The sequence below is a fragment of the Sinocyclocheilus anshuiensis genome, unplaced genomic scaffold (genome assembly GCF_001515605.1).
Source record: "Sinocyclocheilus anshuiensis isolate Anshui unplaced genomic scaffold, SAMN03320099.WGS_v1.1 scaffold260, whole genome shotgun sequence".
NCBI classification, from domain to species: Eukaryota; Metazoa; Chordata; class Actinopteri; order Cypriniformes; family Cyprinidae; genus Sinocyclocheilus; species Sinocyclocheilus anshuiensis.
The window spans coordinates 856,167-868,694 of NW_015557134.1; the positions used below are offsets into that span (position 1 = coordinate 856,167).

General features: G+C 35.1%; 1 protein-coding gene across 1 annotated transcript in view; it reads left to right on the forward strand.

Annotated features, from left to right (window-relative positions):
* Positions 1 to 11,731: 11,731 nt before the first annotated feature.
* Positions 11,732 to 12,528, forward strand: part of fgf18b (fibroblast growth factor 18b) — a 5,030-nt gene continuing 4,233 nt past the window's right edge. Inside the window, exon 1 of the mRNA XM_016473150.1 lies at positions 11,732 to 11,837. Within this exon, the coding sequence (XP_016328636.1) occupies positions 11,806 to 11,837 (32 nt within the window). The 5' untranslated portion in view covers positions 11,732 to 11,805. The remainder of the gene's footprint in view (positions 11,838 to 12,528) is intronic.

Sequence of the window (12,528 nt, forward strand, 5' to 3'; positions counted from 1 at the left end):
TGAACTTAAATGATTTTAGCAAATGGCTGCAATATAACAAAGAGTGAAAAATGTAAGGGGGTCTGAATACTTTCCGTACCCACTGTATATATATATATATATATATATGCTGTAGTTGACCAAGTTAACCAAGAAGCCAATGACTACCGTCAACTGTTTGATTACCAACATTCTTCAAAATATCTCCTTTTGTGTTTAACAAAAGAAAGAAACACATACAGGTTTGGAACAACTTGAGGGTGAGTAAATGATCACAAAATTCAAATTTTTGGGTGAACTATCCCTTTAATATTCAGACTAATCTTTAACATTATGGCTATTTTTGTGGTGGGTTACAAGAAGCAACGAAACAACGATTCTTTTCAACATATTTCAAAAGAACTCTAGCTTCTTCCCTATGTAATTCCTGCAATCTTACTCCTTTCTCATTCCTCCTGCTTTCCTTGACAAGTAAAGAAATTCTGTTTTAAATAAGCACCAAACACAATAGGTCTATGGAATGAAACTGCAGCAGATGGCATGATCTTCCAAGGGCTCGTGCTCTTTTTAATTAATGTAGTGGGGATTAAAGGGCCGCGGGTCCGGATCATTAGTGAACAGTGGTATTAAAAGGTTTTAAGGGCATAATCCAGCCGCTCGCGATTGGCTGAACAGCAGACTACAGGGTTCCCATGATATTCTCCTGCTTTCCATTACCTTAAGTGCATACTAAATGGCATAGAGCCGAGTCGGAAATAAAGCAACTTATATCGACCCAGTGAACAAACACATTTACGCTCATTAATGGCCAAAAAGAGGACACGAATGTGGAGTGGTTCTTCTAGTTTATTGTTTATAGGAGTGTGACCTTTTAAAGGAAGTTTTAGTTTTCTGCTCAACTACATTATTTAAAACTTTTTAAAACAAAATAGTAGTAAATAAATCTCCTACAGCGCATACACTGTACTTATCAGGAGGGCGATCAAAATTTAATTAGGGGTCTACAGCCCCCCTTCGCTGTTTAGGACTTTTTAATGCTGAATACATAAATAAATACGACTCGGTGACCATATAAAACACATATTGTGAATACTGTGACTTTTTGCTGCAAACAGCTTAGTTAAATTTTATACTGTATAAGGATGAAATTTATATTATTAAAATGTAAACACCCCTAATAACTTCAGGGTGTCATGTGGTCCAGACATTAGACTGGCACTAATTAAAGGCTCATTTTCCTTCTATCTCTGAATTGATTTTACCAGAGTGATTTAATGATTTTGAATGAGTCTGTAGCCTACATTAGCCTTCGGTGAACTCCGTAAATGCAGATTGACCTACAACAGCATTAGGCTACACAACCGTGCCACTGTTTATAATCCAAATAGTCAGAGGCTTCAGAATTGAGTCTGACAATAAAATAAATAGATATTTATAGACATTATCAATTTAAATAGTCAATAACTTACACTACCGGTCAGAAGTTTGAAGAATAATAATAAAACATTTAACTTTAACTGAGATAAGTTTTCTTGTGCTCATCAAGGTTGCGTTAAAAAAAGTAAAAAAAAAAGTGATATTGTGAAACACTATTACTATTATACTTTTTTTTTTTTTGGCTACTCGGGAAACATTTCTTATTATTATTAATGTTAAAAACAGTTAAATCAGTGCTGCTTAAAATTTTTGTGGAAACCGTAATAGCCTACCATTGAAAGGTTTGTAGTAAGTAAGATTAAAAATAAGATTAAAAAAAGGAAGGAAGATAGAAATAAATACTTTCATTCAGCAAGAATGCATTTAATAGATCAAACATGACAGTAAAGATATTTATAACATTAAATACAATTTATATTTCAAATAAATGCTGTTCTTTTAAACTTTCTATTCAAAGAAAAATACATTTTAAACCATTTCTTATAACAGTTCTTTAAATTGTAATAATATTCCACAAATGTAACAATTTAACTGTATTTTTTATCAAATAAATGCAGCCTTGGGGAGCATAAGGGACTTCTTCTAAAACATTAAAAAAAAAAAATAAAAAAAAATAATAATCTTTTGATCGGAAGTTTATGACAATAAAGTCAATGATCATTTACATTGCACCAAATACAGTGCAATAACACTTGACTTTCCTTCCCAGAAGGAAACACCAGGGCTTGGAGCCTTGGAGTAAAATAGTAGTTTTAGTTAAGCTTAGGTTTTAGTTGTGTTTAGGTTTTAATAGTTAGCATAATACCATCTTTGAAGTGCAAAAGTGGCTATAAATGGTTACACAGATGCAATAAAGACAAGATTAATCATACTTATGCATGAATAAAGAACATTCTAACAATATAAATGTGAGATTTTCACATTTTTATCTTTATTTTGTATAATTAAAAGTAAAAATGAATATACATAAATCGGTTCAAACTGAATTAATTGCAGAGCAGAGCTAGAAGAGGAATATCAATAGACCCGCAGTGCTGCCTTGCAAGCTCAAAATGCATGAACTGGAAACACATGGTCCTGACTGCAGATGTAGACCTATATACTGCCACGGTGTGGAAGCAGAGTCTTCTGCTAATAACTCCATTCCACCCCACAGGCCTGCGGCAGCCAATCACGAGAACAAAGTGTACATTTTCATTTACGCATCAAATCTCTCTCACACACATACAGACAGTGTGGAGATGGGGCAAAGCGCCACAGTCGGAGAATGTCAAGAATGTCATAGGAATGTGGGCACTGCCCTCAACGTCTCTCTCTCACACACACACATAGACATGCTCCCACATCACACATACACACAGACATAGACAGAGTTTGTGATTTTAACATGACTAGTAGGGCTGGATATGTACTGGCAGGCCTGCTGTATGTGGAGACTGGTGGTGGGGGGACAAGAACAACAAGCAAAAGACACAGAGAATGAAGATAGATTGAAAGAGCAGCTGGAAGGACAGGACTCAGGAGTAGAGAAGATAGTGAAGATGAAGGGAACGAGGGACAGGGGGAGGAACCCGCTGAATAACACCTGCTTCTCAGCTGTGTCAACTGAAGGATTCCCACAGAAGACAGACAGATATTTATGGAGTGGCTGAGGAAATCATCCAGCAGCCACACTGCTATTGGCACACATGTGATGCTCTGAGTCATTCTCATCTATGCAGAACCAACTCAACAGTCAGAGTGAAAACAAAATATACAAAAGAAATTCTAAAGTCAAAATATATATATTGTTAATATACTATTGGAATATTTTAAAATTTACATGAATATATTTTCAATGCATTTAGTTTTAAAATATATATTTAAAATAAATATATGTTAAAATATAAATATATTCATATTGTTCAAAATGTTTAAATACATTTTTATAAAACATTTATAATTTTTATAACCATTTATAAAGCTTTTACTCAAAAGTAATTGCAAGATTTAATAAAAAGTATTTATTTTCTTGCCCAAATATACTGTATTATACATTTGAAAGTATACATATTTCCAACATATGTTATATATTTGAAATATATTTTGACCAGAAAAAAACAAAAACAAATTATATGCTAAAAATAAAATAAAAAATAAAACAAACAGGCCAAAATATTATTTGTTTTAAATTTTAAATTATATAAAATAATATAACTTAATATTTAATCGTTACATTATATAATCATGTTACATTATTTATTTATTTATTAATTCATTCATTTATTTATCAAATTATTTATTTAGCCAGTTTTAAACAAATATAAAATATATTTGTTAAATATATATATATTTGAAATATATTTTGACCAGAAAAAACAAAAACAAATGATATGCTAAAAATAAAATAAAAAATAAAACAAACAGGCCAAAATATTATTTGTTTTAAATTTTAAATTATATAAAATAATATAACTTAATATTTAATCGTTACATTATATAATCATGTTACATTATTTATTTATTTATTAATTCATTCATTTATTTATCAAATTATTTATTTAGCCAGTTTTAAACAAATATAAAATATATTTGTTAAATATATTAAAGATATTAATTAAATGGATTTAAATATGCATGTTGAAAATATAAAATAAATAAACTGGAAGTATAAACAAACAAACAATCACATAAATAGTATTTACTTTACATTTTCATATTAACATATATAATATAATTTCATGTTACATTATATAATGCAATAAATATGATTTATTTAGCCAGTTTTAAACAAATATAAAATATATTTGTTAAAGATATTAAAGATATTAATTAAATGGATTTAAATATACATGTTGAAAATATAAAAATAAATAAATTGGAAGTATAAAAAAAAATAGTATTTACTTTACATTTTCATATTAATAAATATATAATTAAATAAATATAATTTTGTGTATTTATTTATTTATGGGAAACCCCAGCCCTCTGAAGATAACGTCTAACACAGATAAAAGTTTAAAACGCGATCGGTAAGAACAATCTGTATGCATCTAGAAGTATTTATTTCAAGCAGTTCTCTATACGTCCGAAGGGGGGCAGCAGCAGTGCTCCTGAGTCAAACTTTCTTATTATAAGTGAAAACAGCTGAAGCACGTGGCAAATAGCCACATGTAATGCATTTAAATCAGATTTTGTTCTCAAAAATGTTTTAGGGCTAAATGACAATCATACAGTTGTAGTTTAGCCCAAACCACCAACTTATATGAGCAGTGAAATCTTACATAAGAATCAGCCTCTAACCAATCCCATTCATTTTCATTTATGATCAAAGCACACATAGTTATGTAGAAATGCCTTGATGGTGAATTGCATATGAGAGAATTGAATATTGTAAATAGATACACTATCCTGATCTTATTACAGATTAAGCGGTGTGGATTCTCTAATCCTGTACCGACAGGCGTCTAAATGGTTGGATGCATTTGTGAATTGTAGCTGTTTTGATTTGCTCAGCTATTGTAAATCAGAATAACACATACCTTGGTGTTCCCAGAATAATCCCTTTTATCTCACATCTGCTGTTATTTTCAGAAAATAGCTGAGCATCTTTCTGAACATTGTTACATGGTTAAATACATTCTATTTGAACACTAAATCTACATAATGTGATGGAAAACAATGGAAAAGAACACATTAAGAGCTTAAGTGTCTATGTGCAACCTCATCTGCAGGTGGAGTCCAGAGGAAAACACCACAGACTGGCAAATGCACAGGAGGTGCACAAGGGTTTGACCTTGAGAGGGTTCAGCGTGTGTGAGAGTGTGTGTCCGCAGGGTTGTGCGAGCGTGTGTCCTCCCAACATCTGTCAGACGCATTGTATTTCATTATCTAGGCTTTCACAACAACTGCTGTACCTGCATAAAACACAACACTCCTACATACACGCAGACTTTATTAAAATGCATTCTTTTTAGAAAACATGAAAGCTGTTTTACCTCAAATGTTTCATTTTACATTTAGACCAAATAGTACATTGGTTTCTGATTATGTAAACAGCATTATTATTATTATTAATAATAATAATAATTTTCCAGGCACTTAAATTAGAAAAATAAATTTAATTATCTAATATAATTTTATCTAATTGTATAATTTTAAAATTATAAAATTAATTGTATAATTTAATTAAATGTGTCATATTTTTTATATAATACATTTATTTATTTATTTATTTATTTATTTATTTATTATATTAAATAATAATAAAATTATTATTGTAATATAATTTTCTTGTAAATTATTATTGTTATTATTAATAATAATAATTTACAAGGAAACCAAAACCTTACTTTAATAATATTACAATATTATTTTATAATATTATAATATAATTCCCAGGCACTTCAATTAGAAAAAAAATACAGTTACATACTTTAATACAAATACTGTACATACTGTATTAATATGTAATTTTTATTTAATATTTTATTAATTATATGACGAATTTTACAATATAATTAATTTATTAAATCAATATTAATAAAATAAAACACAATAATTACATTAAAAATTACATTACAATATAATACATTTCAATAAATTACGTGATTTATTTAATATATTAAACTAATAATATCATTTGTTATATTTTATATGATTAAATTATTAATAAATAATTGTATTAATATTATTATAATAATTACATGTAAATAAAATGACCCATTTTATAAATATAATTTTTTAAATAAATGTTATATGCAGTATATATTTATATTAATATCTGTGTGTGTGTGTGTGTGTGTGTGTGTGTGCACATTTCTTATGGTATGGAATGCACCTGTTCTTATTTGTGTTTATCCATCTCATATTTCATCTCAGCCTTCATTTCCATGAATTCAGGGCAGTTAATTCAGAGTCAATGTTGTTGCTCAAACAGCAGCATAAACCGCTGGGTTAAAACAACAGTTCCCCAAAATATACAGACGTACTCTGTAGAACAGCATGTTTGCTAAGGCACCTGGCAGCCGCACAGCTCTTGCAAAACTTGACGATAATGCAACCCAACATTCCAGCATCAGAAAAAGCACAAAAAAAAAACTGCTCCTCACAAGACCAGAATATTTTTTCTTTTCTTTTTTTGTCTACGTATATGTGTGTTTATTTGCCAGAAGCCCTAAGGTCAATGATGTTGTAGCAAATTAGAGGTGAGTGACAGCTGGCTAGCACGGCTGACAGATTTGAGGAATTCGGGCAGTCTGTGAGGACGGCCCTGCCTGAATGTTAAACACTTTTTCCACAAAGCTCAAAGGAACAGTTCTACCTATTAGCAATTCAAACGCACACGCATTCTTTTTCCTCTTGCTACTTACGGAAATCTGGAATCGGCAAGTTGTTTTAGGCAGCGCTAATGTCGTTTACGTCGACATATTGCAGGCAGATTGGATTAATTAGAAGCTGGAAGTACATAACTAGACAATACGATTCTCTTTTAACCAAAACTCGCATACAAATACATATAAAAAGTGCGACTACATGAGCATGTGTCTGTGTGGTTACAAGAGGCCTGTGGTCGGCACACTAAAACAAATCCATTCCCACTATACAGAAAGGAGGTAGAGAATGTCCATTTCCGTACTTGCAGCTCAGTGGCTGCGGTCATGTGCTCTCGCCAGCGCACAGAGAGAGGAGACCTGTGGTTTTAACCCAGCCAGGAGGGAGGGAAGGGGAGCAGAGTGATGACAGCTCATGATGTTATACACTGCAAATGTGACCTGGGAAGTGACCGAGTGTGGGTTAATAAGCCGTAGAACGAAGAAAGAGTCCAGAGATGACAATGCGGCGTATGTAAGGGCATGGGGAAGCTGAAAAGAGGGCTTGTGAAAGCGCCTAAAAGCATTTTGGAAGGCGTTTTGGGGCGCAATCGCCAGCGTGATGACATCCATCACAGCTGAGTTTCAAAAGAAAAAACGGGTGCGATCCAAACAGCGTGTGTTTCTGTTACCTACAGCGACCTTCTTTCCTTCTCTGTCATTCTACGATCCTCCTTTCCCCCCATTATTCAGCTACTGGCTTCCTTTTTCCATCGCTCTAGCCCTTTCTTTTCACACTTCACTCCCTTTTACACCTTCGTCTCCCTCCGCCGACTTCGGTTTGCCGCCGCTTCCCCTTCCTCCTCGGCCTGCTAATCTATTCCAGAAGAAAGGCTACCATGGAGAACGCATAACAAGTGCTCATACTTCAGCACGGGCCAAGAGAGAAATAACACAGAGAAGGAAAAATGGGAGTGGGGTACAGACAGGCAGAAAAAGGAGAGAAAGTGTTTATTCAAACTCAAAGCTGACTCCTTTGTTGTGGTAGGGACCTGTCTTATATTAGAAGTCTGAACTCCCTTCAAAGTTTGGAAAGATGGAAGATGGGCCAAAAGGAAGTGAAAGAACAAGACAGAGGGAGACAAACAGAAGAAGGAGAAACTCCTATTTTGTCTAAAACTGGTAGAATTGGACATGAGAAATGAGTGGAGGATAAAGAGAGAGAGAGAGAGCTTGAAAGGGGGGAGAGCAACTCCATTGAGAGAATAGATGAACTATGCTCGGTTCTGGACTGTGAACACATTCAAACCATTCAGTCAAAGCTTTGACGTAGCCTTTGATTTCAAATATTGATATTCATAAGCGCTTTGGTATATGAGAAATAATGTGCTCAGTCTACAGCAGTTGTGGCATAATGTTGATTTCCACAAGAATTCATTTCCACTCTCTAAAGGCCTGTTCACACCAAGAATGATAACTATAAAGATAGCTATAGCGTCAACACAAACGCACAATAACATTCTGTTTATTCTAAGCGCATTCTGCAGTTATGTCACCTGCCACTTCAAATGCTTGAGCTCTTTACAGCAGGATGGATTCCGATTGGCTGACAATGTTTTAATCGTTTATCAGCTGGAAGAAAATTGTTGTGAAACTGATTCCAATGAGATTGTTACTCTGTGACATTATGGTTGTGGTGTGGACCGCTGTTCTCTTAAATGTAGAACAAATTTTAAAACTATACAGTGAGGCACTTACAATGGAAGTGAATGGGGCCAATCCAATCCCGATGTCATGAGAAAACTTAAAGGCACAGTTCACCCCCCCCTCCCCAAATTGTTCCAAACCTTTATGGGTTTCTTTCTTCAGTTGAAGATAGCAAAATAAGATATTTTGAAGAATGTTGGTAACCAAACAGTTGACAGTAGCCATTGACTGCCATAGTATTTTCTTCCATACTATGGAAGTCAATGGCTACCGTCAACTGTTTGGCTATCAGCAAGTTTGTTAGCAATTTTGTATAAATTCATATGATGTGATTCATATAGAACCAAACTAATTTAATGAAGAAAAAACCATAAGCATGAAGGTCCACTCTTAAGTGTCACATTTCTGCTTTTAAATCCCAAAATTGCCCCATTTACTTCCATTGTAATTATCTCACAATGGAAGTAAATATGCTCAATATATGAAGGACTTAAAACACTGTAACCTTGATTTTTTTTTTTTTTAAGAAAACAACGGAGTTAAAATCTTTTGTTTTGGTAATCAACATAAATGTTCCTTCAAGAAAACTAAAACAGAATATTGAAATTCAAAGAGTTCTGAGAGAATGCACATTTGATACCTTTCACATGAAGTTCTCTGGACTTCATCTAAAAATTAAATCTGGGTGGAGGGCCTGAAGTCCAGACACTGAAAGACAAAGAGCAGAGAAATGCTGGTACAAAAGGTTATACAATCACAACGGTGAGTGTGATCCAGTCAACCAGGCTTCCTAACTCAATCTAATATAGCTGTTCGCACAACCGGGTATGTATACGCTGAATATCAGATCATTATGACCTGCTAATTGCTCAGTGCTCTCCAGTGGAGCTGAAATATCAAACCATTACACTAATCAAAAATGTTTGTTGTCTCTGGAAATTACGGGATTTTGAAGGTGAGAGGAAATGAGTTATAGTATTTTGGAAATGTGACACGGCTCATTTAGGATGTTCAAAACCGCCAAGCGAGCCGTGACCTGTCTAGCTACCCGCTAATTTACATCTCTCTCCTTCACTCGCACACATCTATTGCTCCTCCTGGATGGGGCACAGGGGTGCTGGGGCGAGAAAAGGGGGGTGGAGGAGCATGCAGTGCTGGCGCTTGTTGGCTGACCCGGGTGTCTGCGGTTCTATCGTGGTCAGAGGAGGGGGGAAAACGGGCGGTGTTTCTGAAATCCCTGTGAAATGTTCATTTTGGAACGACTAGTTGCTTACATACCTCTCTCACACCCTCTCTTCTATTTTGAAGTGTTTAAATATGGCCTAATATTGCTCAGTACCCCTTTTAGGTTTAACAGAAATCAAATTTTTAAGGGATGCAGTAAGTAAGTGTTTGTTTAGGTTTAGCTGGTGCTTATTTGCCAAGATTGTGTCAGTGGTTTTACACTTTATACTGACACCTGTTGGTGTGGATGCATTGTTGCTTGTTTGTTTATCTTTATCATGTTACTACTGTTCATTTGTTTTTCTCTACCTTACACTACACATATCTGTATAATGAATATTCTAGATTTAATCACGACAGATTTTTATGGTGGTAGGCAGCTATTTGGGGGTTGTTTGTTTTATCACTCCATTAGAGGCTGCTGGTTATAGAGAATTTGTGTGTGTGTGTGTGTGTGTGTGTGTGTGAGAGTGTATATGTTTGGTTTTTCCTGTTTTGTTTAAGTGTATTTTTATGTAAAACACCTAAAAATGCATTAATTATTAAGCAATAGTATTATTAACTCGGCCAGCTGAATGACACGGCGATGTAATGTCAACATGGCGGCCACCATGAGGGGGCGCCCCGCTCCATGTAGATTAAAACTGCTTTTTTTCTCTGCAAAACTGACAGGACTTGAATCTTATAGCACGTAGTATTTCTCAAAACACTGTTTAACGGTTTACTTCGCAAAATAATGACTGAATGCACCTTTAAGCTGGACGTCTATACTTTCCCGAACGCTACGTTTAATAAAAGGTCACACGGTTTATGTAAGCAGTTTCAAAGTGCTGAAAGTTTTGAATTCGGTTATTGCTGGACGGTCGAAGCGCTTCTCTTCCATCGCCCCACCTTGGTGATGATAAGTGAGCTAGAAACATCGTCCCATCATCATCCCTGCCCCTGCGCGCACCCCGCCCATCTCCGTTCCACTTCAGCTGCGCTTCCTTCTCATTCAGCAAACGCACTGTCCTGTGGCGAGAGAGGGGTCCTTTCCACCCCACAGCCAAACAAAAGAAGCCTGGAAACGGAGCAAATCTAGCAAAGACTTCTTAAAGGGCAGGAGGACCCCTGAATTCTGCGTTTTTGTGTGAAGACAGCAGCGTTCTTGAGGATACTGCAGGAAGGAACACTGGGAAGCTTTTTAATATCCATCTATTGTCAGTGTGTCATGTGGAGTGTGGGGTCACACAGGAGGATGACCTGTTTTTCACCTGTCGTTCTCCAGCATACAGCTGAACAGGTTTGCTTGCGAGAAGACTCTCTCTGAACAATCCTCCAACACGCGCTCAGATGCTCACCTGGGTCTGTGTCCGGTTTTGGCTCCAGTTTTTAAAACCATCGCCTCAAAGATCTCACTGTCCGGGGTGATAGAAGCGCTGGAGCGATGCAGTCCATGCTGTCCTCTGCTGTCGTGCTGTAAGTTTCACGTGTAATTATTCAGTTTGAGTTGAAGGCTGCATTGTAGCGAGTCTCCATCTACTGATGGGTCCACCGTTTTCTCCAGCCTGAGCATTTGTTGTGTTTCCCATCTCTGGGTCAGACGATAGCCTCAGCAGATGCTGGGTTCTCATAATAACACATCCCACCCAGTGTCTTCTCAGATAACAGCAGCATGCACACTGATAATGAGACTTTCTAGGTCTGAATCCTGTTTAGACTAGGGTAAAAGTCCTGTGTTGGTCAATAAGCATGTCTGAAATGAATAAACAAGATAGTTAATGCTTAAAAATGCTACTCTTTGCTAAAAATGTTTTTGTTAAAAAGTAACCATAAATGAAAATATCTACAATCAAAAATATTTACATTTTGCAAAACTATTAAAGTTTCAAAATATATTTTTAGTCATGAATATCACAAATATTGGTTTAGTCCATTTAACCTGTAAAAATGTGTTTTAAAAGTTAATATATTTGATTTTTTTTAACCTAATACTCATAGCACAGTCATGATGGTCTAAAGGGGTCCCTTCTGTTTTATGGTTTTCTTGACACATGATAACAAAATGGCTTCCTGCATGTTAGACGCGCTCAGATGCTCACCTGGGTCTGTGTCCGGTTTTGGCTCCAGTTTTTAAAACCATCGCCTCAAAGATCTCACTGTCCGGGGTGATAGAAGCGCTGGAGCGATGCAGTCCATGCTGTCCTCTGCTGTCGTGCTGTAAGTTTCACGTGTAATTATTCAGTTTGAGTTGAAGGCTGCATTGTAGCGAGTCTCCATCTACTGATGGGTCCACCGTTTTCTCCAGCCTGAGCATTTGTTGTGTTTCCCATCTCTGGGTCAGACGATAGCCTCAGCAGATGCTGTGTTCTCATAATAACACTTCCCACCCAGTGTCTCCTCAGATAACAGCAGCATACACATTGATGATGAGACTTTCTAGGCCTGAATCCTGCTTAGACTGTAGGGTAGAAGTCCTGTGTTGGTCAATACAAATAAGGATGTCATAAATTAAATTAAAACATAAATAAAACAAATGAAAACTACCAAGAATATTTACATTTTAAAAAACGTATATATCATATTATATATATTTTTTACCTAATACTCCTGGCACACAATCATGGGGGCCTAAAGGGGTCCCCTCTTTATGGTTTATGGTTTTCTTGACACATGACAACAAAATGGCTTCCTTCATGTTAGTTACACCACAGTGACTTCAATTATGTGGCCGGACGTTTTTCAGTATTAAAAAAAAAACTATTTAAAATAAAAATCCTTCACTTCTTATTTGTATTTATGTATATTTTTTAATATCATAACATTATACCACTACTTATGCCAGAATTTATTTCTTAAATAAATTCAGATTTATATATATATATATTTTTTTTTTTTCCTTTTATGATAT